This window comes from Haliaeetus albicilla, chromosome 23 (assembly GCF_947461875.1).
Source record: "Haliaeetus albicilla chromosome 23, bHalAlb1.1, whole genome shotgun sequence".
NCBI lineage: Eukaryota > Metazoa > Chordata > Aves > Accipitriformes > Accipitridae > Haliaeetus > Haliaeetus albicilla.
The window spans coordinates 7,815,178-7,843,133 of NC_091505.1; the positions used below are offsets into that span (position 1 = coordinate 7,815,178).

Sequence of the window (27,956 nt, forward strand, 5' to 3'; positions counted from 1 at the left end):
CAGAAGCTGGTATGTGACCAGGTGGCTGGACCATGTGCAGAACTCAGCCTCGAAACCTGAAGGCAAATATTTCTGGTCAGCTATTACAGCTCTCCTTGCACTGTGCTCTGTGTTTCTGCTATTTCACCTGCTAGACTGGCATATAGATGGCTCGCTCTGACTCCCTAGACTATTGCAATGAATATTAATAAATGCATACTAACTTTTTTGGGGTGTATGACAATGTGATCAGCTTGGGAACAGCACTGACTGATCAGCCTAAATCAAACTAGTCCCAGCTTTTGCTGGTGTTACCCTAAAGAGCCCCACAGGTCTGTGGGGCACTGCCACATCCAGGCATTTAAGAATCTAAAATAAAAATTACAGGCTTGTTTAAAAGGCTGCAGGGCTGAGCTCTGAGGGATGGGGGAGGAAACCTTGTAGCTCTCCACTGGGGAGATTTTATGAACCTAGCTGGCCACAGCATGCTGGCTTTTTGGGAGGATTTAAAGGCACAAGTGGCCAATGTCTCCTTGCTTGTCAGCGAGAAAAACACTGCCCTGTCCCTGCAGCCAGGGCTGTAACTTCTGTCAACCCCAGCAGGATCAGACAGCGACAACCAGCAACCGCCTGGTAGGACAACACCGTCCAGAACCTCCCTGATGCTGTGGGTCTTGGTGTGGCTTTTGGCAGCTCCTGAGGGCTCAGCGTGCCCAAAACCATCCCCCGCCCCAGCAGCTCGGTATGGCACCAGGGTGTGCAGAAACGGGGCTGTGTCCCCACGGGCACACCAGCTCTAGTTCCTGCCCTGCAGCCTGACCCACCTGCTTTGGGCAGCCAACAGGGACACCTCGCATGGCTGGACAGTGGCAGGATCAGTCCCGCAGGTGGTTCCAACACATCCACCCTGATGGGAACAACCGATTTTACCCTGCGCGACACAAAGCATCGCACTTTCCCCTGCCCCTCTGCGCCAGCTGCTGGCAGCACATGGAGGATGCTGTGGCCATGCCTGGCCCATGGTCACAAGGACATGGGGACAGGGGGACTCCTGGCTCCATCCAGAGCCCAGAGACACAGCCTGGGGCAGCTCAACAGCTGCTGGAGGGGATGACGGGAGGGATGAGCTGGCACCGTGCTGGCCTTGTGCAAGTCGGGTCCCTGAGGTGAGATGCTCTCCATTGCAAGGCCTGGTGAGATCCAGGCACCAGCCCCCCCGCCCCCAGCAAGAGGTGCAGGGTGTGCACTGGAGAAAGCTTTCAGACAAGCCCCTGTTTCCTCAGGAGCAGGTTAACTCCATGCAACACAACTGGTTTCTGCTGCTTCTCCTCCAGCCACGGCATCTTGGCTCTGGGGCTCAGCTTTGCCACGCTCGGACCCTACGCTGAACCGCCCCGAGTGCTGGGCATGGCTTGGAGGAGGTCAGGCTTCAGTGACACTTTGAAGGCAGAGATGTGCGCGTGGAAACACGAGGTAGAAACGTGGCCTCACGCAGGCAGAGCGAGCCTGGGGCTGCCCACCTCCCTGCCGAGGCATACCCTGAGCTTCTGTTCCCTGCTTGCGCCAGGTGGATGAAGATCTCTCCTGTCCGTGCGTGCCTGCTCGCCCCTGTTCCCCCGCCACCCCTGGGACACCCTGGCCGTGATGCTCCCCTGTAGCCTCCACAGCTCAGCCTGGATGTGGGGCGAGATGGGGGCTGGGGGACGCTGCTGTTCTCCCCGGTCACTGCCTGGCCCCGCACCCATCTCCAGCAGAAGAGACAGCAGGAAAACTCAGCCATCACACCTCCCTCCTGCCACCCCGGGGCGAGCCCCAGAGCCCTGCTCCCATCTCTGCCACCATTAGCATCTCCCAAATTCCCCTAGGAAGGGGACAGCTGCCCCTGCCTCACCTTGCCCGCCACCCAAACCTCCAGGCGAAGGGTGGTCCCCGCAGCATCCAGCCCAGCCGGCGAGGTCACAGCCCCGCAAAGGTGGCGGGGGGCAAGGGCAGCCCCATCCCACAGCCCCCCAGCACCACAGCCAGCCCAGCCCGGGGGGACTGGTGTGCACCGAGCCGTTCCAAACCTCCAGTACCACTACCCACCTGCCCCAGCCACTGACAAGTGCTTCCTACAATCCCGTGAGCAGCCGTGCTGTGTCAACAGCTCCTAAGCCTGGGATTTATGGCCGCCGGGTGAGGGGCCGAGATGAAAGCGGCGTTACAGGCGCTCGCCCACCCCTCCCTGCCAGCAAAAGGGCCAATACACCGGGTTGGGCACAGCTCCCGTGGAGGAAATCATAACGTACGAGATGTTCAGTACTCCCCACAAGAGAAGCGTGCTTAAAAGGAAAATCCATCCCTGCCGTCCTTGGGGCAGCACAGCCTGGTAGACAGAATGCTTGTGTTGAAGGACTGCACTCAGCTCGCTGCCTTGCCACTGGCTGGCCCCAGTCCCTTTCCCGTGCCTCAGTTTCCCCACAAGAACAAAGCCCTTAATTCCTCTGTAATGTGCTCCTGTGGTGGCAAAAGCAGCAGCTGAACCCCCCCAACCTGCTTCTGCAGATAAAGCTGCTCCCAGGAGAGCTGCCAGGAGGGGGTGTTACATCCCCAGGGGGCCCCAGGCCCACGCAGAGCACAGGGAAAACCCATTGCAGGCTCTGCCCTGCGTCTCCTGTCCACCAGAGCTAAAGAAACCTGTGAAACACGTGCTTCTTCCCTGAGACCCAAAGGCAGTAACTAGCATGGGTAGCTACAACCCATTTCACTTGGTGCCAGCCCTGCACCCCAAGCCCGATGCAAAATGCTGTAGGTCTAAGGACTTACGGGTCCCCCAGCTCAGCTCCTCTGCAGCCTGGCACAACAGCCCTGCTCAGCACCTCGGTCACCCACCACCATGCGGAGAAAGAAATGATGCACTTACCTCCCTGTGCTAACGGCCCAGCCACGCATCCCCTGCTGAGGGAAGGAAAGGATGCCCCATGCTCAGCAACCAGCAGCATTTCAGAACAGCCCTTGAAATCCAGGAGAGCTTAGCAGCAGGAGGCAGTAAGAGCCAAGAGCCCTTAATTAATTAGCTTGCATTTGTGCAGTAGGTGAGGGCTCCCTGGTAAGGCTGCTGCTTGCTCCCCCAGCACGCTGCCTACCGCTTGTGGCATTGCTCCACCTCTCACAGGGAAACTTTCAGCCCATTTTGTTTCTGCAGGGGAGGATCTCACACCACAGGAGCCCAGGGGCAGTTGAAAAGCACCAGCAAAGGCTCTTGGCTCAACAGCGTGGCATGAGACCATCTCTCATCACGAACACACACACCCATTCACAGGGACCCAGGCACGCCAATGCCGTCTGCGGCGGGACGGTGCTGCGCTCTCATGCCCAGCTGCCCCACTTAGATTTGAGCAATAAAAACAACTACCACCCTTTGCAACACAAGGGCTTGTTTAGCTGCCTCAGACAGTGGTTGAGATTGGTTTCAGTGATTGAGATCAACTGCTTCCAGCAGGCCTGGGCAGCGAGAAAGGACCAAAGGCATGGGGGCAGTGAGGAAAGACTCGCTGATCTGAAGGGCAGAGGACCAGGAGAGCATCCACTCACTGCCCCAGCTCCCCAGGCAGAAACCAGGCAGCTTCACTGGGGCAGCTCACAGACCCACAGAGATGTCTGAGTAAAGGCCAAGCCACACACATTGCCCAGTCTTGCAGTTTTTCCCAAATTTCCCCATTCCCCCAGAATTTGGGTCTGGGACAAGCTTAACTTCCAGGGGTAAGGGATGAGCCTGGGGATGCAGCTCCCTGCCTGGCAAGCACAGCCCTGGCGCAGGAGCTGTCTGTTTCTGCTCAGCTACTACATCCCCACAGCACACCACCTTGTGTGAGGGCAAGGCTAGCCAGGGGCTCTAGAGAAGAGCAGCAATTACCTGCACTTATGTTCTCTGGCTGGGTTTTAACATGCCCGAGTAGGTAGCTCAGTTTCTAAGCCAGAGTACACGATGCCAGCTCTGCTCCTCCGGACAGCAGCAAATACCCCTTAGACATTTCTCCAGCCTCCCAGGCATTCAGCGCCGTGGCGAGGGCTGTGCTTTGCAGAAGGCTTAGGCACTTGGCACTCTCAAAACAAGGTTTCACCAGCTCCAGGGAGCAGATGGGCCGGACGCAGGCCTGGTGGCACACAGCCAGTGCATCATCTCTGGTTACTGGGGTCTCAGGGGAGATCAGCTGGGTGAGTCCTTCCGAGCTGCCAGTCCCTATTCCAGCCCACACCACTGGCCTCCACTGGGGAGGAAACACTACACAGCTTCCTTGGCAGCCTGCACCGTGTTTACCTGCTGGAGGCCACAGGTAGTTAGGAGGCAGCAAGGCATGCAGGATGGAGGTGGTTTGCCTTACTCCTTCTCTACAATCACTGCAGAGACCCCCAGCCCCTCATGCTGCAGCTGCTGCAAGAACAAACATGAGACGAGGAAAGTTGGTTTCAGATTTTTATTTCTTTGTACTCTTTAAGCAGGAGTGACTGGAATAGAAACCATGGTAAGTCCCGTTCAGGGAGGAATAACTTGATAAAGACAGGGCAGGCAGTCGCTCCTGCCCCACGCCAACCTGTATAAACATCCGCCGTCAATGTTTAGTATCTAGACGGTTTTCAAACCAGTCCATGAACGGTCATAGACTACATAGAACAACATGCCAGTTCACAACAGGAAACAACTTATGTGTACTTCTTGATTTCGTCATACAGGACTAAGACAAAAGCACCACCCATTCCTCGGAGTACATTTGACCATGCACCTTTGAAAAATGCCTTGGAGCCCTCGTCCCGGGCAATCTTCCGCCAGCAGTCAATAGTGCCACTGTACATTATGTCAGCTGCGGGAGACAGACAGCGTTAGGAATCTGATGCCCGTGACCCCCAACATCCAGGTCAGAAATGGCCTAACGTCTGTGCCAGCTTCATAATCTCAAGTGCATCCCATTTCTTGACTGACTTTCTCCAGCATCAGCGCATCAGAGGACAAGATCACCCAGGAGATACGCTGTTGCTGCTGCATTACCCCTGGGAGACACTGGAAGGACCGGTTCGAGCAGAAGGCAGCTACTGTTTGCTTTGACACCAACACTTCCAGACCCAAAAGCTATTGCACAGTCAGCCAGGCCGTGCCTGCTACCAGGGTTGTCTCTCTTCTTGGCCCAGAGACACTAGTTTGCAACATCTTTAGGCAAGTTCTGCTGTTGCTAACTACTGACAGATATCTGACTGGTACAGGCCACCTTACAGGCATGCTGCAGAGACTGACCCATCCGTGCCCCCCAGCCTGCCATCCACTTCTGCAGCCCCTCTCACACCCTGCTGTTTACAAGAGATGAGGATATCCACACGGCTTGGTGAAAGCCAAGCCACTCTGCCTTCACCTCAGCTCCACCACCACCTGTTGATTCAGGGATGCCCGACGCTTCCTACGCAAGGAGACAGAAACTTACCTCCTTTACGGCCAGACTGCATCATCATGCGACGACGAACTGTATCGAAAGGGTAGGAGGTCAAGCCGGCGACAGCGGTGACGGTCTGAGCGATCATCCAGCTGACAACGATGTGGGTGTTCTTTGGGTCTGGAAGCATGCCTGCGGGAGAGAGGTTTTGGTGAGAAGGGCAGGTGAGCCACCAGCACCTGCCCAAACGCACCACAGGCCTGCCGCAGCCCAGCGTCTCCCTTCTAGCGCCATTTTGGTCAACCTACCCTTCGCGGTGTCGTAGATGCCGAAGTAGGCGGCTCTGTAGATGATGATGCCCTGGACAGAGACGCTGAAGCCTTGGTAGAGGCCCCTGAGGCCATCCGACCGGAAGATTTTGACCAGGCAGTCACCGAGCCCGCTGAACTCCCGGTCGGCCCCGGCTTTACCCACATCCGCTGCCAAGCGGGTTCGGGCAAAATCAAGGGGGTAGACGAAGCAGAGGGAGGTAGCGCCGGCGGCACCCCCGGACGCCAGGTTACCGGCGAAGTACCGCCAGAACTGGGTCCGTTTGTCCACGCCGCCCAGGAAGATCTGCTTGTACTTGTCCTTGAAGGCGAAGTTGAGGGCCTGGGTGGGGAAGTACCGGATCACATTGGCCAGGTTGCCGCGCCAGAAGGAGAGGACGCCCTGCTCCCGGGGGATGCGCACCACGCAGTCGATGATGCCCTTGTACTGCTTGTCGGCGGCGATCTGCTTGCTGGCGTGCTGCACCTGCGGGGGCCGAGACGCCGCCGTCAGCTCCGCGACCCCCCCTGGCCCGACGCCCCGTCTCCTTGCGGCGACCTTGCCCCGGTGGGCCCCCCCTCCTTCCCTCCCTCCCCGGTGCTCACCTGCAGCAGCAGCTTGACCCTCTCGATGGGGGCGACGGCGGTCTTGGAGATGGCGGCCGCCACCCCGCCGGCGAGGAAATCCTTGGCGAAGGACACGGCCGCATCGGTCATGGCGGGAGGCGGCGGGAGAGGCGAGGCGAGGCCGGGCGAGGCGTGAGGCGGCGGAGCCCGGGGGTGGTGGCGGTGGGGGGGGGGGGGCGGGCGCCTGAAATGGCCGCCCTTATATAGGGGCGGCGGCGGACACGTGGGCGGGGGCGCGCCGCGCCGCCGCGTCCCGCTCGCCCATTGGCTGCGGGAGGGAGGGCGTGGCCGCCGCAGGGGCAGTGAGGTGCGGGGCGGGGGGGGGGCAGCCGCGGCGCAGCAGCGGGGGGCACACGCGTGGCCGCGTCGTGTCCGTCCCGTGTGTTCCCCCCCGCCCCCCCAGCCCCTCAATCCGGGTGCCATCACGAAGGCAACAGCGCAGGAGGCCGGGCGGACAGCGGGGCTGGGGGTTTAGGCCAGGTTTGGGGGGGGGGGCGCGGAGCCTCCTCCATCTTCAGGCGGGGGACAGGGCGCAGTGTGAGGGCCCGAGCCCACGGAACCTCAGCTGAGCCCCCCCACTCCGAGACCTCTCCCCTTAGGATCTCCCTGCTCTGGGAGTCACAGAGCCGCAAGTACCGTACGGATTCCCGACATCAGTCGCGCGCACAGAGCGCAGCTGGGGCGAGATGCTCGGACAGACACGTACCCCACCACCCACCACCCACCCACCACCTCCACTGCACGGCGGCCTCCAAACGTCACCCGAGTTACAGTTCACCTACCTAACAGCTGTCTCTACCATTTAGCCTTGCTACTAACCGGTTCTTCGTGATCATACACCGTTTTACAGCGATCCGCTTCTGAAGCACCTTCGTTTCGGTGCCGTCTTAAGTATTTTGGTGTTACCTTTTGGGGGAGTTCTCATGCATAGATGTGATTACGCAAAGTAGAGGCTCGGCTGATAACAGGTTAGTGAGTGATTTATGGATCGTAGGAGTACATTACAATACAAAGGTGTTAGTAGCATATCAGAAACAAGTTAGAGGTAACTTTTTGACTCACTTGACTCTTACCAGGTTTGAAGAGCTGATCAGACATTCATATGCACCCATCATTCAATCTTTAAAATCTACTTAGAAATACAACGTTAGTAAAAAACATACAGGTATGTTCGGGCAAGGTAAGGGCACTCTTTAGAAATCCATTCCTCCCCAATACGCTCACAAGTCACATCTCCTTATTCATACATCTCAAGTAAGTCTCAGTATTATTACCTGCGCTGTGCAGAGAGGGAAACTGAGCCACAGAGAAACATGTTCACTAGGCAGGTTGATTAGAGAGCCAAAAGCACTTACAGCCTCAGTGTGAAGCGCGAGCCACCCGATCTGCTCTCTACCATCTTAATTTTTGCTATCAGTGCTTGCATTTCTTCTCTGAGAAGAAAACCAGTACGAAGCACCACTGCAGCAGAACTGAGCAAGCCCATTAAGAGATACTGCAAGGCCTCAGCTGTAGGGTACATCAGCGCCAAGTTCTAGGTACAAGGCAGGCCTTACAATTATCCCAAATCTTTCTGCAAATCTCTCTCCATAGTCACAGACTGTCCCTGCATCGATCTGCCATTTCCTCACCCTGCTGTGACCTGGCCTAACCAAGCAGTTTCTGAGATTGACTTATTTACACCCAGCAGGGACATAAACGGTACAAAAACACACACACGCACAAAGCTGCGTAAACCACAGGGCAAATCCTGTGCTGAGCCCAGGCTGCTGCAGCTAGGGCAGGCGTGGGGTGCACACACCTTAACGAGCTGCTGTGATCCACACATTGCCACAGCCCGAGGCTGGTGGGACATGCGGCAGAGGGCAGAGCCGCCTTTGGATACGGGGTTTAAGGTTTTCTTAAAGGCACTAGGATGGGGCTGTTCCATAGCTGTACTTCTACAAAGGAACCAGAGCAATACCCCAGGTCCTCAGGTATAAACACCAAGATGATCTTTTATTGTCCAAAAGCTCCCTAGACCGCTCAATGCCCATCGATTGCATTGGCACCAGCAATAGCCTCGTGGCCTTGCTGAGAGGTTCCTATCTACAGAAACTATCTGTGGCTCCCGGATCACAGCAGCTAAAGTGGAAAAATCACAGGTTGTGTGCACAGCACTATTCTGCTGGCAAGGTCTGAGCAGCACAGTAGGCCTGAGTCTGTGCACAGGAACTAAAAAGTAGTTTAATATAAAAATAGAGCTTTAAGAATACCAAAACAACATGACAAGGCTCGTGGGTCTGAAATATCTAATACATTTAAGAACTGCGTTTTTCAGGAAATATTTCAGTTAGAGAACTTCAGGAAAAACTATTTTTCAAAGCCTGAAATAATTCACATACATGCAGTAACAACACAGGAAGAAAGGGGGGCAGATTTTCTAGTACGCACTTGTTTCCAAGATTGTTATTCCAGTGTATTACAGTTCATTTTGCACATCACAATCCTCTCTTAGTAAAAGCACAGTAGCAGCAGCATATTTTCATCTTTACGCCAAGGATTCATACAAAATTATTATTCTCAAGTAAGTCTCAAGAACTGAAGAACTGAAGAGGGGATTCTGGAGTGTGACTGAACTGAGACTAATTCTGCATCCGCAGAATGCCACGTCCACACAGTATCACTAAAAAAAAAAGATTTCAGTAGAAATTCTTGCATGTTGTACGTATTTCAGTCTGTTTATCATTTTTGGCTGACTTGGTATCTCAGATTACTTAAAAAAAAATCCATTTGGATTTTCTTAATATTTTTGAAGATACAATTTATACGCTCATCTCAGTTCTCTTGCCTTTCTGCAAGTGGTTTTATCTCAAAATGGCTATTCAGTATTGAAAAGCACCTAGAATAACGTAATTTCAAGTTCCAATAGCATAGTTGCATCTCTCCTCTTCAGTATATGCTTGCTGTTCATATTGTTTATATCCATTCAGCAAATGAGATACAAGATTTATTCATTCCTGGCACTGATGTCTCAGTACTAAAACCATGCAATCCGCTGAGACGCTGGTACCTGTAAGTTCAGCATGTCTTTCTTGCAAAGGTCCTTCAGAAAGGTACTGTGTATATCTGCAATGACTCTGATGTCAGTTTTCAAGCGCTGATTTCGTTGGCTCAAAATTTTGCCTTCGGAGGAGCTTTAATTCTCTCAGTTCTTGTGGCTGTAAACTCTGGTCCACACCAGGAGTTAGCTTGTAATTTAAAGGAGATTCAATATAACCATTTCTGTAAAGACAGACCCGCTTGCAGAATTCAAAGGTGCTAAACATAACACCGAAGTATGGGACAATCTGGTAAAATTAAAAAAAAAAGCACAACATAAGATAAAAAAGCAATATTAGACTCAGTAGTAGCCTTCTTAGCTTAGATGTTTTAAAAAATGAAACTTCTAGGACTTCAAATCTGATCTGATTTGCTAATAGACCTGTGCCCATTTATATAAAATCAGAGTCTCACCTCAAACTAGGCTAGCACCTGCTAAAAGTAGGAGTTTATTATTGGTACATAACTAATTACAACAATATTGTGAGGAACAAGGTCTGTGCTAGCCTATAGATTATCATAACTTGTCAAATACCTAAGCAAATCCTAAGCAATGTCAGCAAATCCCGGTACGAAATATGGGATTTATTCTAAATACAGCAGAGTGAGTGAACAATTTTCTTCTTTTGCCCCACGCAGAATCAGCAGCTCTGGTGCCACGTGGCTTTATACCAGCCAAGGTAGGGCCAGGCACAGGCAGGCCATCACAATCACGTTGTCACTCAATTACCACTCATTAGCTGACCTATAGTACTCCATGTAGGTAATCCTCACCGCAGCACTATAAAATGTGTTTATGTAAACTAAATTACCTTCTGTTTAAGCTACCATGCTTTATTTCGTGCTTTCAACTCAGCAAGGGCTGTAGTAACCAATATGCATGCATTAAGTAGCTGTTCGAAAGTACTACTTCTGACTTCTGGGGAAGTGGCTTATACGCGCCCAATTTTCTTTACAGCTCGGTACAACATGTCAAATTACTGGAGCTCAGCTGAGAAGTAGAACTTGTTTAGCTGTCGTAAGTGGATCCCTTGCAACCCCCCATCCATAGCCTACCTTGTGCATTAGCACCACTCCCTTCTGTAAAGACATTCAAGTGAACTTGAAAGTAGTGACATCTAGAAGCCAAGCTTACGTTTGGGGAAACATGACCAAACCAAGTTCCAAAGCTGGTTTATAACCTGCCTGAAGTTATGCCTGTTCTGTCACAGACTCTGTCATCTATAAGCAGCTAATAAGCACAGAGGCATGTTATAACCTTTATAACCCCTGTCATAAGCTTTATAACCCCAACTGTCCAAAAGTGTGTCTTGATTACTTCAGGATAGTCTGTGATTAGGGTGAAAGCAAAACCTCACCTTGAGCAGACTGGGTGTGAGCCCACTCCAAAGGCCAAGCACGCCTTTGTTCTTCACAGTTTGCCGGAAACAGTCAGCCATGCCAGTAAAATGGACATCAACTGCTCCGTAGTGGGGAAGCCAAGGACTCTGGGCCTGTTCAAGAGACACCCACGGGGATTTAGAACAAGCAAAGGAAAACTAAAGTAATTGAAGATCATTATTTTCTCCATTCTGGTACGTAAGGAACGCTTAAGGCCAGGTTTCAACAGACTGATCTGGATTCTTCCATCAACCCAAAAGAATCAGCTATTTTGCCTTCAAATACAAACTAAAAAGGGAGGGAATTTACTCTCCGATAGGTACGAAAGAGAGCCGTAATTTCATGCAGCACTTCCTCTTGTGCCACGTTGCTATTAGAAATAAATCCCACCCTTGTGAAGACAAACCATCTGAACTAGAGCCGCGTAACGCATCAGCCCCATGTCTGCCAGCTGCTCCGGTCTGGGAGAGGGATTTCACACCACTGGCCGTGGAGCACCTACGAGAGGGAAGCTTGGGGCTGGCCCCAGATGCTACACTGCCGTCCTGTAATTCCCATCAAAGCAGAAGAACGTGCTGGCTTGACTCTGGCTGCTGAGGCTGGGTCCACAGCGCAATGAGAAGGGCGAAACGTGCTACGGGTTGAGTGGCAACAGCACAGCAGAAACAGAAAAACAGAGATTTCAGCCCAGGCTGTGCAAGTCCACCGACGGCTGTAGGGGAGCAGTTGGTGCCTGTGCTCCTGTATCTTTGCTACATGGTCAGTTGATCCGGACTGGTTAAAGTTAGCTTGGGAGCATCCTGCTGGACTGCAGATACATTTCCAACTGCAGTATAGACAGTGTCCGTTCACATGGAAAAAGTGTAGTGTGTCATTTTTAACAGCAAAATCCTTCCTTCATTAATCTCCTACTGCGTTAGCACAGACAGGATAACCTGACCTTGAATAATCCCATCCTCATCCGTCTGTGCACATGCAGCCATGGGTTTATTTTGCATTGGCAAATCAGGGTTTCACTCAAACACATGGCAATGACACTTCTCAGTCACGAGTGTGTGGGGACCCCAGGACACAGGCTGATGACTTGTGTGTGCAAGCTGATCACCACAGGGCAGAAGTTTGATAAAAATGGGACTTGTACAGTTAACCGATTGGCGAATATGGATATCATTATCCCCTCATTGATCTGAAACACCATGTGGTGCAGCAGACTTTGGCCAGACTAACTTACAGCTTCTCAGAGCTGCTAAGCCTATGACAAGCCTCTCATAAATCAACAAGTGGTAATGACATTCTCTAGATGCCCCAGCTATAGCATTTCAAATACTTGGCAACTTCAGTGCTGGGAATGGAAACAGATCAAAACTCATGCTCCAGGTATATAAGAGAAGTTGCTAATCAAATAGTTTTAATGCTGTTGCATCCCCTTGCATTACCGGCAAGTCTACTGCTAAAATTTAGAGGCTAACAAAACCCCCCTAATCACACACACCAACTGCATAGTCTTTATCTACAAGAAAATCAGGTATCGTGATTTTTTTCCTCACTTTTGTGCATGATTGAAATGCACATGAAATAATTCTGATGGCAGGTAACAGGTAAAACCGTAGTTTCCTTCTGACAGGGCTTTGGGAGGTGATTTTGGGAAAGTAGCTGTGTGCACTAAGAAAGAAGGCAATAGGCTTCCAACCACATCCTGACTTGTCATCTTCTGGATCCCCTTTATCATGTCCTGGCTCTTTTACCCCAGACAAGAGTAGGGCTGAGGATTTAATCCATGGTCTTTTACACTTTAAGGAGAACAGAAGCATTTGCTTCCCTCTGAACTTTCTCAACAGTGTACCTGATTTGTAAGAGAGGGATCACATTTGTGGGGAAGAAAGTGTTTCAACTGTTCTAATTGCTCGTCCCCTTTGCATCTATATTGGCCTTGCTAACTTCATGGGGCTACAGCTGTTTCCGAAATTCCTAACTGTGGTGCAAGCTCCCACAGCTTCCTGTTTTAGGACTCAGAGAGGCAGATGTTACGGGATTTAACTGTTGTGATTTTACAGTATTACCAGCCCTGCCCTTACAGGTAGTTCAGGTAACAGAGCTAGTCTGGTACACCAGGGACATGCACATGTTCACTTATGCTCATTTGCTACAAGGAAGCTCAGCTCTGTTACTTGAGGGGTGTAAGGGTTTAAAAAGCAGTAGCTAAATCCAACAGTGAGAAAGAGAGAAATAACTTTTCAAGCCTTAATCCACAGTACTTGAGAAACTCCTGCACAAAGACTCTCATGACTGTACTGTAGAAGATGCCGAGTGCTGCAACTGAGGCTTCACGGACCAGTTCCACAAAGAATGGTGATATTAGCATCAGGGATGCTTAGAAGAGCACTCAAATGATGCAAGTATCCTTCAAAATGCAGCAGCAATCATAGGAGAGCTGGATTCAAAACCTGTTCTACTTTCTGGACTGTCAGCCAGTTTCCACAAGCTTTTTTGGTAAAGGAAGTTACAGGCAGCCAAGCAGTGTAGAGGGACAGGTTTCTAAAACGTTCAGGAAAGCAGGAATGCTGTTAACATGTGATTCCCTTCCTTTCTAAGTCCCTTTGTGGTAGGCAGGGCATGACCTGCCAGAATTAACTGCATGAGTTTGACTTAATCCCCTTCGTTACTGTACACATTGCAAAGGCACTTATCAAAGGGTTTTGATTACAGTACTCCTGCCTACACCACCAAGACAGGCGACAAGCACGCTGCAGATTTCAGTAGGATTCTGCACGCAGTAAACACATCCAGAAGACAGTTGAAAAGGAACAGGTAAGTCAAACCCCCAGACTTCTAATTTGCCTGCAGACATTGACCTCTTAAGAGATTTACTGAAAGACTATTTACAGTAACATTCACCACGGTTACAGCCATTTTCAAGACTTCAGTCTGTGGGGTGAAGTATGCTTTGCCAGTCTTTCTGCTTTACAGGAGCAGCATGTTTCTAGGACCCTACACACACTATTTAAGCAACAATTGTCCACAGAATCTCAGAATCACCTACTACAAAAGGAAAACTAAAAACTGTGTGTAGTTAAAACTTCAGTGTTTTGGAACACAGCTAAACAAAATTAAAATTTTTTAATAAAAGAAAAAAATTAGGAAGGCATTTCATTTGGCATTGCTTTTAATGAAAAAAATAGCTGTGGGTTTTGGGTGGTTCTGCATCATCTAAGCATGTCTACAACACTGCAATTCTCACAACCGCCTTATGGCACCAGAGCCAGAAAATGGAATTAATGAAACAGACCAAACTAGTTTCTCTACCTTTTTTGCAGAAACCTACTATGACATACAAATCAAACAGCTAATCTCATGCCAAAAAGATCAGGTTTATGACAGAGATGTTTCACACCATGCACCTCAAAGCAGCTTGAATTCCTTTCTTTTGACACCCTTTGACACTATGGGCTGCTGCATGGAAACCTGTTTGTTATGAACATTTTTAAAGATTTCCTTCCCCCCCCAGTTACGGCTGTCTCATACTGCAGAAGGCTGGAGATACAGTACAGCTCACTGCGCTGATAACAGAGTGCCAAGTTGTTAGTCATAGTAATAGCGGGGCTAAGTTGCTAATCTTTTTACCTCTGATGGACGATGGGTTCTCTAAATGATTAAAGCACATCAAATGCAGAATTGGCTCCATCTGCCCTCTCACAAACACCATCTTTTAGTATCCAGAGGCCACCAAGTCTAGTAAATCACTGTGATACATCCCCAAAGTTAGCACTCTATTTTGACAATCTAAACCCAAGAGAGAGACATGTATAAAAAAACCCCAAACACAACTACCTGCACTCACAGTTTTTTATAGAAACAAAATAAGGGTGAAGTGTCATGACAAAACTCAAGCTAATTGTTAATTGTTACCTCAAGACTCTTCAGACACCATCCCTCCCATTGACTGTATCAATAAGGTGACTTCCAGAACAACACAGTCCCAGTTTGGGAACTAATCTCACAGACCCTTATAAAGATTAGCCCTTCAATGACCCCCCCCAGCCCCTCTCCTCCTCCTCTCTTAGGATCGAAGGATGGATGTAGTTCACCGCAGCTGCAGTGGGAACCATGCCCATCAAAAGATTAATCACTTGAACCTTTCCAAGGCTCCCAGTAGCCACACGGGGACGGAGCAGAGACCTCCCAGTGAGGAAATGGCAGACACGATGGTTGGGCCACTGGAGCCCGAGCCCAGAGCTATGCAAATAAAAAATTCCCTCTTGCGCTTTAGGTCATTTTGGTTTGCAACTACCTGAATTTACATGGATCGGAGGCTATTTAGAAATACTTTTCTCTCAATACATGTACTTTTTTACCCCCTTCGGTGTTCAGAAAGTTTGTTGCTGCAGAGATTTGGTATTTATACACTTTTAGAGCATGCAGTACTGTTGGCACAGAGTATGAAAGATCAACTAACAGTGAATAGCTGCCATGGGTGGTATGCTATCCTGATGGTAGATACAGTAAAATTGCTTGTTATTTATATATTTTCAACAGATTCAGGTGTCCTACACTTCTGATCAATTAAAAAAAAAAAAAAGTACACGAAGGCAGTTTACAACACAGCTCAAGAGTTCACACTCTTAATCTGGAAGCTAAAATAAGAAGTCTTTGCAGTCTGGGTTAATAAGGACACATGCAACGAGCAAGCGTAACTGTCGTTCAAAGGAAACTGAAGGACAAAAACTGCAGTTTTCATTCAAGCTGATGCCACTCCAGTCAACAGAAATTTCACTCAAGTGAAGGCTGAATGCTTTGAAAGAGTGTTTCATTCCACTCAAATAAGAAAGAATTAAAACGTAAATGAGTATTAATATCGGGGGGAAAAGCATGCATTCTCTTGGGCTAACCCATCGTTTCAGCTGGAGGACAGCCTTACGTGGTGGTCACCTTTCCTGCGTCAGTGGTTTGGTAATGCTGACCTACCCCTGGCTACAGTCCACCAGAGGTATTCAGGCATGTCGGAAGGTAAACCATAGCAAGCTATCGGGAGGCAATCGGTTCCAGAGCAGCAGAGCAGCTGACCTCCAGCTTTCTGCACTCTAGGAACATGTTGTCCTTTACTTTGTAACCTGAACTGGGGCCAAGTCATCTCGCCTTTCTGAGATCAATGGCACCGAACGAGCAGAACAGTTTACTGCTTGCTCCAAACTTTGACTCTTAACTTTAAATATGTTATCCCCAGGCCTGTTGTTCCCTGAGGCTTCACGGTTTGTTGCAGAATCCCTCCTGTGCTGCTGAACCTAAGCTTTTAACACCTGCCGTATGAAGAAATCTTTGATGTGGAATATAGAGGTTTTTTTCCTCAAGGCAGTGCAAACCCCTTGCATGGACACCTCTGGGTGGTTTCTGAATGCCTTGTGATGGTTCAGCTCAATCCTTACAAATGGGTGCACCATTTTTATGCACATTAACACTAGTTTATTTAATGGAGCAAACCCTTAGGCCGGCTAGCTTGGTCCCACGCTTCGCACAGTGACTAGCAATGCTAGTTCCCGCACCTCCTGCTGCCTGTGTAGGAACTGAGGAGAAAACTAACATTTTACAGGACTGGGGCTTTACAGAGGAGATATTTCCATTGGCCTTATGTGGATGAGGTAAGGAATTACACCAAATCAAAATAAATCAGATATAAAAGAATAGAGTGTCCACAAAGTTTTAGCTCCTGCTTATGGAGTATTTTGCATAATTAATCACCTTACATGTCACAGGCATATCATTCTAAACCCAGACAAATGGATACAAGGCTCTCCTGTATAACTGATGCAAAAGTACTCATGTTAGGGGTAACCGTGATAGCTGTCACTCTGGAGATATTACTGTCTCCCTGCTGAAAATTATGGTTATAACAGTTGTGTGCACACAGCAGCATACCCTAACCTGTCTCAGGCTGCATCAGCTGGGTGAGCTTACCAAGTTTAAAAAGGTGGGCTGAGTTAACCCATCTGATTTGCCCCAAAGCAGATTAAAGAGCTCTCGCTTATGAGCAAGATCCACACTGATCACAGAGCTGCAGAGGCTGTAAGAGGCTGGTGGCCATGCTCAGCTGGCACTACCAAATCTAGGACCGGGAGCGTCGAGGCCCCTTCAGTGTCTGGGAAAATCATTCGGAGAGAATTGCATTCTGCCCGCCCTCAGACATCCTGCATTTCAAATGGGTACGGTGCGTTTTCCTGCTTTTCTTCAGCAGACCACTGTGCTGCAGTGCTAAGCTACTGCTGTAGTCCACCTCAGAACGAGTATGACATACTTATCACACCACAGCTCCTTGGATGAACAGGGTTAAAGACCACTAGACATAGCATGAGCTGTCACAAGGCAGACCTGACTGTTAGATCAGCCCAGTCCACCTTCAGATTCTTGATTTACCATTTTTCCCTCTTAACCAGTTTTTCCACTGACACTGTTCCGTGTTTCAGGACTTCACAGGCAGTCAGTCTTCATGATTCTCTCCTGTGGAAGTCTGGGGATCTAAGAGAAATGCTTCTGAGGTTTGTTCAGATGCGCAAAAGCTGATCTAGGCTGTTACAGAAGGCAAAGCACATGTTACACTCAGTAGCTTTTTTCAGGCATTGTCTCAACCTTTTACTGGACCAAGTACTTCCCAAGGCAGTAGGGCACTATTCTGCAACAGCCTCACAGAAAGTGGTATAAAATATCTTTATAGTAACATCAATGAAACAATAAAAAATGCTGGTAGCTCAAAGCATTTAGACATAGGGAAAAAGAGAAGGAAGGAAGGGATTTTACCAAAACCAGAATCTGACATCTATTACCTATTTGCTAATAATCAGAGGAGCCAGGCTGGTCCTAATTTCAAGTACCACCCAGGGCATGGGGTCCTGGCTGATGCTTGAACCCCAGCAGCAAAGAGAAGGGGAGCATGAGATCATAGGGAGAAGTAAGAAAAGTAAGAACTCACACTGCAGCCTCCCCCGCAGGTGAGATATTTTTGGAGTTTCATCTCTATCTGTGCACTTGTTTTCACAACACTTGAAGGAAGTTAGTATCTCTGAAACCTCCACTCCTTCGTCGAGTTTAGTTGGACAGCAGGATCAAAAGTTATTGGGGGCAAGGACAGACAGCTAGCAACCATATATGCCTTACTTCCACAGGAAATCAGACTAAAGTAGTAATATTGCTCCTTATTTGCTTCCACACTATGGAATTTGCCACTCTGTTCACTCAGGTGGCTCCATCTCTGAAAATTTTCAAGGCTCAGGCTCCCATGCCGTTCACTATTAAAGGGTCTCCCTGCACAAAGTCTCAGAGCACATATGCTTTCGAAATGTCGTGTGAACCACATGACCCAAAAAGGATTTCTTATTTTTAAACCAGGTCATGACTCCAATAACTTTCATATTCCCAGCTGACCAGAACACAGATCTCACAAACAGCAGGGACGCCACAGCTTGAGAGCTTTCAGAGGCTGCCATACCAGCACCAGTGACTATCTCCAGTGACAGAGCACTCTCCGCAAGTTACTCATGTTTAAGCAACGCAGGAGCACTATCTCCTCATTTCAGCAGGGAGAAGGTGCTTTTCTAATGAACATTTATCATTTTCTTTTCCAAAGCTTTGTTTATAACCCAGCCACTGGGTTCTTGCTAGACTGACTTTTACGATGCAAGGAACATAGTTAGGGGACTAATTTTAAATAAATACTTAAATAACAGTATCACTTTTAAAGAGAGACTTCAGTTGCTCCTTTAACAGACTAGAAATGCACCAACAGGGCACAAGATTGCACTTATTTTATACAGGCCACCTCACAAAGGGAGTAACTGTTGAGTTTTCTCCAGGTTACTAAGAACTCATAGCATTTATGTAATTTACCACAGATTTCACACTTGCAGAGCATCTTGTGTTCCAAAAAACAAAAAAAAAAACAACAAAAACCCCAAACCACATTGCAGATTTATAGGCAGCCGAGACCTAACCAATTCACTTTTGTCACTGAAGAGAGGCCACTTCTTGTGTGATGCACAGCAACAGTCTACACTAACCAAGAACAGTGACCCTGTTTGTTTAAGGCAGTGAAGGGAATTCAAAGCCTGGATTTTAAAACAGAAAGATTGCTACTGAACAATGCTTTCCCTGGAGAGATGTCCTCATAACTTGAGGATGCTGTGCAGTCAACACCAAAAATGTGGTGAATCCTGCAGTATACTAAGTATGCTTATTCTATATTACAAGGGTTTGATGGTAAAGCTATACCTGAGTAGCATTTACTGGCAAAGGAGTTTCAGACGAGTTTTAGTCACAGAAATTGAAACACATTATCCCATCAAAATATGGGGGCAGGACTGAGCTTCTGCAAGCCATACAAAATTTGTTCATGTAAGCAAATGAGGACTAACTGTACAGTTGACAGAGTATCTGTGAAACTTCAGGGTCATCTTTGTGCATTTTGCCTAACAAAACTACCAAAGTCACGGGGCAATTTGGAACGAAGGCCGAGAAGTACCAGCCAGGGGTATCTGAGCCTACTTCTGAGGGTCATGTGCACAGAGGGAAGCGCCAAACTTGGGTATTAGGTTTGTGCTGACCATTTGCATGTTTGTAGATTTTCAGTTCCACACATAGCCTGGGATCGGTGTCATTCTAATAATAATCTTCTGTATGGCATATAACAGCTCTAAATTCATCTTCCCTTGCTGTAATGCCAGAGCTCAGTCCAATATGCACTCATGAAGGTCATCATAGGCAAAAAGATGATGTGGGGAAGTGGAAAAATATTATCAGTGCTTCCCTTAGAACCAGACTCATTCATAGGCAAGTATTTCTCTGCTTAAGGTTAAAAAAAAAAAAAAAAAAAGTGTTCTTGTATGCAAGTCTACAAGGTAAAAGTGCAGTACTTGAATATTGCTTAGATACTGGATTTAAGATCATGATATTGTGAAGTAAGGAAGGAAAGCCAAGAATAACAGTCAAAAGGATATAAAGATCAGTAAGTTTTTGTTCAGCATAAGAGTGAGTCAGGAAAGCATTTGATATAGAACATCCCTTTGAATAACCCTCTCCTTCACTAATCCCCTTCTGCAGATGCACAACAAAAGCCATATTTCCATGCCAAAACATGCATACAGTACCTCTTCATTCTCTAACATGCCAATCAGGAGCAAAGTGAAAAAAGGAAGACAAAGGAATAAAATTAGGATAAGCACAACATAGAGAACTCACATATTCAGTAAGACTCACTCATATTAATTAACATTTCTTTTAAGAAAAATGTTCAAGTATATTTAGCAACACAGCATCTTTGTATAAAAAAAAAAAAGTAAACATGATAAAGATAATCCTAATGGCAGAGGGGGAAGAAGCCATGGTTACAGAGCAAATCCGACATCATAAATCATCACCAAAACACAGAGGAAGAATTGTTCACTCACAGTCAGCTCCTACTCCCACAGATGTCAGTGACAGAAGCTGCTGACATCAGAAGTGTAGGATTCAGATATATAAAATGAGAAAGGATGAAACAAAATTATTACAACTGAGATTAAAAATAATACCTTATCCTTCCTCCCATAGCAGAATTCATTTTTTAGTCTGCGCAAACAATTCAAGCATTGTCTAGGTGAGCAGATGGATGGAGCTAACCCTTCCAAGACTGCCTAGCATGTCAGGTAAAGATCTGAACTGGATGTTCTGGTCTCAGGCTTGTACTCCATCCCAGAATCAGAGGAGACAGCCTTGTGTCCTAGTTTCTCAGTTTCTGAAGCTCCTGAGACTGCCTTACAACTCCCTGGTTCACCATCACCAATAGATTCACTGGAAAAGTCTTCTTGGGCAAAATACTGTCTCCACCCGTCAGATCAGTGGGACAGAAGGGAAGGAAGAAGAATCCGATACCAACGTCCGCAACGTGCTGGGTTCTTCTTTGTAGACGAAACCAGCGTTCATTGCTTCAAAGCAAAGCCAGCATCTCCCTACGTGCACTGCAGAGCACCCACCCCAGGCCCAGGGGTAGCTGAAGGCTTTGTACACCCCTCTTTCTGTCAGCTGGAAAGGTGAATCACTGAATGGAGGCTGAGCGGAATATGATGTCCGAGAAAACTGTGATCAGACATATCTGCTCCCCTGTTTCCTACAGAACACTGAAATGTCTTGAAGCTCTTTTCCCCCCTTCTTTATTCTCCCCCTTTCTAGGTCCCTTTCATGATACCTTTTCTGGTGCTGTCCTAGACATTTCTCTCTTCTGACCACCACCCTGCAAACCGAACAGGCCAGCAAGTAAGCACAAAGCAGAGCTGATCCCTGCAAAGCTGGGCCATACCTTGGTGCTAACTGTGAAAAACAAACTTCTTGGATGAGCTTACATGAGTTCCAGTGAGCTCTTAGTATCAGCTTGGGTGTGATTTTCAACAGGTCTCTCTTCTGGACAGGCCTCTGTGACTTACACAATTTCCAGTACCAAACAAATTACGGGCTTTCACACCTAGGCAGCTAGTTCTTCTGAAACACCCTTGCCTTCTCCCTTGCCTTCAGAATAAATCCCTGAACAGGAGGTGTTCCTCTAAGCTTGGAAAATCACTATTCAGTTGTTGCAATGCACCTATGAGGAAAAAAAAGCTCTCTGTTGTTAAGCCTTCTTTCTCTCCAAAGTATTTTTAGCATATCCACTTCCTACATATTTAGGCAATAAATCCAGTTCACTTCTCATTTCTAGAAGTGCCAATCAGATGTTTTAGGCATCCCTTTGGTGAAAGAGTACAACCTAGTGGCAGGAAAATGAAAGATGGGCCTGTTCCACTTCTCTACTTGACTGTCAAGACAAAGCTTGACACAGAACTTGACATCACACCAGTTACATCTGAAAGTTGCTTTTGAACTGATTACAAAAACTGAATGTTCAAGTAACGGATGTATTGACAGAAAATATTAAAAGGGAAACAGCACTGTAAATGTCTTTCTTTTCTTTATTCTTTAGGGCAACAGTATTGCTGTGAGCCTAAGGATATACAGAAAAAGAGGACTTGTATGGAGTAATTGCTTTTCTTAGACCCACTGATACGGCTGGAAAAACGATCAAGTTTTCATACTCAGAATCTCTTTCTCACGTGAGACATTTTATGAGATACCTGATGAAAGGGCCTAGCTTAAAGCTTGACTTCTGGACACATCAGCTACATGAGCTGGTCTAATAAAAGACATTACTCCTCCTGCTCAGGTCCTCTGTTACAAGATGGAGAGAGGGCAACGAGGCTTCTGTGCCACTGGATCTGAACCCTGTCTGAAGAGGGAACCTAGAGAGGGGAATTCACAGTTTCACTGACCTTTCGCTAGCTTGTGACTTATCACCCAGGCTACCACTTGATGAGTGGGACGGGGATCTACATAATGCTGCCACACCAAATGACGGCTTTTTTTCGAAGATCACAAAAGCTTCCTATAAATCTGCAGTCCCATGAACTAAGCTGAAAGAACAAATTCATATGCCCCAGCCAGAGAGCCACCAGATGATGACAGCTATTCACTGTCCCTCTACTGATGAAGTTCTAATGAAAAGTCAACATCATCAAATGAATTATGTGAGTGAGATGGAAGCTGTGGGGCAGTGGTTATTTTGTGTTTGGGTTTTTTTTTAGATCATTATTACTCAACTTTCAGGAGAACGGATCAGCAAGATAATATAAAACGATATAGTAACTTGATATAGTAACTCATGTTGCTGATGCTCCAGGAAAGCAGCAGCACTAGCAACTGGGAAGTCACTTGTTAACCAGAGGAGTCAGAAATAAGAATGAGGATAGTTCTGACACTTCAGACTTAATACCTGCTGTGCAAGTTTCTTGTGGTTGCCATTATGTAGATCAGGCATAAATGGCAGACACACAGGCGCTGAAAATTGACATGGATCTCATTCATCCTGCCTGCCACCGAGGGGGCTGAATGCCTGTATTTGCCTGAAGGTTTGCCAATTCTGAACTGTGAGAATTTGATGGAATTGCTATGAAAAAGAAAAGAAATAAAGCTAAAGACATAGACTCTGAGAGTATACATATATCCCATGATAGTACTCGAACCCACCTTAAAAGTGTAACAACACACTTGTAACAATAATTTTCAGACTTTAAAACAAAACAAAACAAAACAAAACAAAACAAACAAACAAACCAACCCACCAAAAAACCCCAAACCAAAAAACCCCAAACTCCAACCAATCTAAAACAAAGTCTCTGTAGCCTACTGGTAAGAGAAATAAAGTGGCACTCATGATCATCTGGCTAGTCTTGTCCCAGGCTCCTGCAACAAGCACCTATAACAAAGTACTAATAACACGAGTGCTCTGTACCTGCATCTTCCTCTTGACAGTCTCAAAGGGGAAAGAAAGTGTCTGTGCCACACCAGCTGCTACACAGCCGTTTATGAAGTTCTGAAGAGGAGTGAAATGAACTATAGGTTGTCGCCAGATTTTGTCCAGATTGATGTAAACAAAGAATGAGCCCGCAGAAAATGGGACAGCACCTAGAAAGCAAACCAGACAGGTTTATATCAACACACTGTACACTAAGAAAACAGAGCGGCTCAACACATAGCCTAGAAAGATGGGATGAGATGCTGCCAGTTTACACCTCACATTGCTCAAACCCAATCAATATTTTGAAGAATGTTACTTTTTAGTCACTGGTTTACCACCAAACACCCATATTGTAGGATCTAGATGTGCTGATAGGAGCATATATTTACGTATTAAAACATGCATGTTGTCAGAATTATTAGCTGCTTTAGCCTCATGACAGGTCAGCTCTTTCTCCAGGTTCTCTCTTTTGTGACAAGCTCTTTCTCCCATTCAACCCAACCCTAGCAGCTGTATGGGTAAACAGAGTTGCCTCTCCAGTCAAGCTGATAAGGGATACTTCTGTCCTCTTTCGCTTGTTTCATGCTCTCATCAATTTTATAGTGGGATTATACATTATTATGTGCTTTTTTTATAATGTCATATTGTGAAAGACTGGACTCAAAGTTAAATGGCATTTTTAAAAGCTATGGAGAGTAAATAAATAATTAAAAAGTCATTTAATGTAAAGAGAGATTATCACTAATCTTTTCACATCAGTTATATATTACTGCTCATACCGGTTTCACTGAACAGCTAGGGAGACACTCTCACACCCAGACAGGAATTAGGAACACTGTGTGTGTGTGTGTATGTTTATTTTTTTTTAAAAAGAGTTAAATGGCGGAAATCTTGCATCCGAGCACAACTATATCATCTATAAAAGAAGGAAAAGAGTATTTTGTTGAACACTTAATCATACATAAAATGCTACGCACTTGGTCATAATCTGAAGCAATAAAGCGGCAGCAGAGGTAGTCAGTATTGTTGTGCCTTGTAAATCTACATACCTTCTAAAGAAGAACATTACTATCTGCTTTTGATATCAGGTGAGCAAATGAATGCAGAACTACACAGCTGCAATAAACAATGTGCAATGAAGTGATTTTCCCCCATTACTATTTTACCTAATATAGCTGGTGAAACACCACGGTAGAGTGCAAGGAGTCCTTCTTGACGATAAATTTTGTAAAAAGCATGAAGAATTCCTTCGTAAGATGGTTCCAGACGGTTCTGCACAATGAGCCGTGTTTTAATTACATCAGTGGGGTAAGTCACGATGGTTGCAACCATGCCAGCCAGACTTCCTGCCATAATGGCTCTCCAGTGGGAGATATGACCCAACTCATCCGTGAAAAGTATAACAAGTCTAGAGTAAACACATAAAAGAGGTACTATTAATGGCAGTACAAACAAAAGACATGAAAAATTAAGGCAGATTATTCTCAATGTAATTGTTGTTCTGCCCACAAGCCCCTTCAGCAGCAGGAGTTGAAAGTTTAACATGTATTTCATCCAAGACCTTACTATATATAACACCACACAAGCATTAGAACCTCTGTGAAACAGAACATGTGAACAGACAAACATGAGCAGAGTCCAGAAAACATGCCTAAGAGCCCAAAGAGATTTTGGGTAAATCCATGCTGCACATAAGTGCAGAAATGCAAAAGTTATAGTTAACAATTAAGCCAAGGACTGGAAAAAAACCCTCTGCAAATGGAATTTGCTTTGATTTTAGTGTTACTGACCTAAAATACTTCCAGTACCTGAAAGGCCTTTTGTAGAGGCAGCTTGCATAGCCCTACCTGCACCGCAGTTCTCAGCACCGACTAAGCTCACATAGCTTGAGTTGTGGTACCATGCTGGAGGTGCAGAGCACCAGTTCAACAATGAAAAAATTCTTTAAAGATACGGAGACTAACTGTTCAAATTATTTACTTGTTTGCTTTGCAAGAGACTTTTAAAGTAATTTTTGACCACAGAATCCTCATTTGTATTTCCATCTACAGGATGAAAATTACCATGACTTAAAACACATCTGCAAGAAATTCTCTGATCATCGGTCATCAGTTAGATACATTGGTTCAGCCCCCCAAAGTTATCATTTCAAGAAGAAATACATAGGTAACGTCATCATAGGCCTTCCCAGAACAACTGAACCTTCCTCTGTTGCTTATGTTGGGACACAAAGGTCTGCAGGGATACTTCTCCAGAGAAGACTTCTGTCCAGGTACTATTATGCTCAGGAGGTTAAGTCTAAATTTGAAATTTTGAAATTGAAGCACAGAGTTTTAAAGGCTAACCTACAACTCGCGCATTCATGATGCACAGAAGGACTTTTCTATGTTCGCAGGGCCCTCCTACATCAGGAAGAAGTGTCATGGAGGCAGCAAGAAGCACGTAAAAAGACTTGAGAGGAGACTCTTAGCTCGTGGTAAAGAAACTTATTATTCTATTTTGGAAGTATTAACTAAACTGCCTAAACAGCAGATTTACATTTAAACTACACAGTGTTACCACGTCCAGAACAAAATAATTTGCAAAGATTTGCAAGTCACTGCTTGCTCAGTTGATGTTTTTTCACATGAGCGTGCATTTTCCACCGCATGACAGATCCCTGCATCTACTTGTCTCGTGCCCTGGAGAGAGCCCAGAGCACAAAGACTAGCCAAGCAGAAGTGAAAGGATACAATTTTTTTTTCCTGTGTGTCTTGTACAGTCCCTAAAGCAACGCAGCCTGATTTTCCTGTCCGTGCACAGATGTGTGGGGAGGGTGGTGGGGTGTCTCTAAGGCTCTACCCAGATAACATTTAAAACTGCCACGGAAAGACAGAGTCTGTGCACAGTAACCCCAGAGGGAGTGCAGAGTCAGCTAACCCCCCCCTTCCCCAGCCGGCTCCCCCCGCACCGCCGTTCCTGGGGCTGCTGACTGTGCTCAGCCCAGGTCCTTCTGCAGCTGGCATTACTATTTACTTCAGTTACCGTGAAACATTTCTCTTTTTGCGTTTCTTGCCTTTATATACACCATTCTCCCACTAGAAAATACATTAAAAAAATCCCCAAATAGGGTATCAAGAAATACGTGTAGGCTGCTTTTATTTAATTTCCTGGTAGCCTACTTCCACTTGTAATTCAAAAGAACACCGTGAGCAAACTAGAGACAAACTACAGCCTTGCAAAGGGAAGGCACCCTTTCAAGCCGAACGAACAATTAAGGTAGTGACTTTGCTCAAAATCCACTGGTTCATACTGGTGCAACACACCGACTCTTCTGGGAACTTTACATTTAAATCACTGTTTCTGCCTTCCCGCTGCCATTATTACGCCTCCCCTTGTTTGACCACCGCGTGCATTACAAGCAGAAGGACGCGACAAAGCTGCCCGGTTCCAGGGTCGCTCTCGTCTATCATTTCCTAAAAGGCGCGGGCAGAGCCGGGAGGATGACTCTTGCTCACCAGATGAGTGACAAACCCCAGCAGGCTGCGCAGCGTCAGCCCGGGCCAGGGCGGCAGCGGGCCGGATTGGCCAGCGTGGGCTGAGCCCATGGTTCTCCCCACTCGGCACGGCCCACGAACTGGAATAACCCATCGCCCAGCTGGGCGGAAATGTCAAGTGCATACCATGCGCACAGCTGACCTTAATAAAAAAAAAAAAAAAGAAAAAGAAACAAACCCAACTCTGGAAGTGGCAAAACATGCTGGTGCGTGCAAGCAGTCAGGCGCTCCTCTCCAAGGCTGAAAGATAGAGGCAGCAAAAGGGAATCCTAGGAAACAGCGCGGGCTGGCAGAGCTCAGGCAGCGCCGCTCCATGTTGATCCTGCTGCAGTCCTTCCAGTGTTTACCTTAATTTAATGTCTGTGTATCACCGAAAACAAGGTCTTAAAACAAACAGTGTCACAGATCGGCTTCAAACCCGATCGAATTTGCATAATAGGGTGAAAAATTTGAATCATGATTTTGCTGTTACTTTCTTTGCCGCAGACGATATAAGTACTTGAGAGCGTATAAACGAATAAAATAAATTGGCTGCAAAGAACAGATGCCGCAGTCGCGTTTGCGGGCAGCGCTGTGACTTCCTTTCTAAAGGAATCTGGCGGAGCAGAAGCGATTTAACAGACTATCAACCGAAGAACACCTCCGACTCTATAAGCGGCTTCTGGCATATCGCCTGGCACCGAGACTCGCTGCCTGCCGAATAAGCGAAATAAACGAAGCGACCGGCCAGGGTACGCGTCCTTGGGGAGAGGGGACGCGCAACCGGGCAGCCAGGCAGCCGAGCCACAGACATCCCGGTGCCCCCGCGGACTAAGCGCCTCCACTTCTCCTCCCCTCCTCTCCCGTTCCGGGCACGAAAGGCCGGAGGGAGAGCGGCACCCCCTCCCCGCGGACCCCCGTCCCGTCCCGGGGCCCCGCTGGCTTACCGGCGGGAGGCGGCGAGCTGCAGGGCGCTGTAGGGGAAGAGCCGGAGGCAGGCGGTGAGGTTCCCCTTCCAGAGGGCCCGCAGCCCCTCGGCTCGGCACAGGCTCTGCCCGGCTCCTCGCAGCCCCCGCCGGCAGTGCCAGGTGCCCACCTGCGCCAGCACCGTCAGCAGCTCCAGCGGCGCCGTCAGGCTGAGGCTCAGCGCTCCCGCCAGCCCGGCGCAGCCCAGTCGCTGCAGGGCGGTCACCCGGCCGTCCCGCCGCCAGGTGGCCATGGCTCGGCTCGGCTCGGCTCGGCTCGGCTCGGCTCGGCTCGGCTCGGCTCGGCTCGGCTCGGCGGCACTGCGGGCGCCCGGCCCGGCCCGGCCCGGCCCGGCCCG

At 47.7% G+C, this 27,956-nt stretch overlaps 2 protein-coding genes across 2 annotated transcripts; both read right to left on the minus strand.

Moving 5' to 3' along the window:
- Positions 1-4,422: 4,422 nt before the first annotated feature.
- Positions 4,423-6,502, minus strand: SLC25A5 (solute carrier family 25 member 5). The gene is made up of 4 exons (XM_069811086.1): positions 6,296-6,502; positions 5,690-6,176; positions 5,433-5,573; positions 4,423-4,820 (listed from the first exon to the last, which is right to left on the minus strand). Exons 1-4 carry the CDS (start codon positions 6,404-6,406, stop codon positions 4,663-4,665), a joined length of 897 nt encoding a protein of 298 aa, XP_069667187.1. The 5' UTR covers positions 6,407-6,502; the 3' UTR covers positions 4,423-4,662.
- Positions 6,503-7,275: 773 nt separating this feature from the next.
- Positions 7,276-27,948, minus strand: SLC25A43 (solute carrier family 25 member 43). The gene is made up of 5 exons (XM_069811088.1): positions 27,580-27,948; positions 24,284-24,525; positions 23,112-23,284; positions 10,756-10,890; positions 7,276-9,645 (listed from the first exon to the last, which is right to left on the minus strand). Exons 1-5 carry the CDS (start codon positions 27,849-27,851, stop codon positions 9,442-9,444), a joined length of 1,026 nt encoding a protein of 341 aa, XP_069667189.1. The 5' UTR covers positions 27,852-27,948; the 3' UTR covers positions 7,276-9,441.
- Positions 27,949-27,956: the final 8 nt, after the last annotated feature.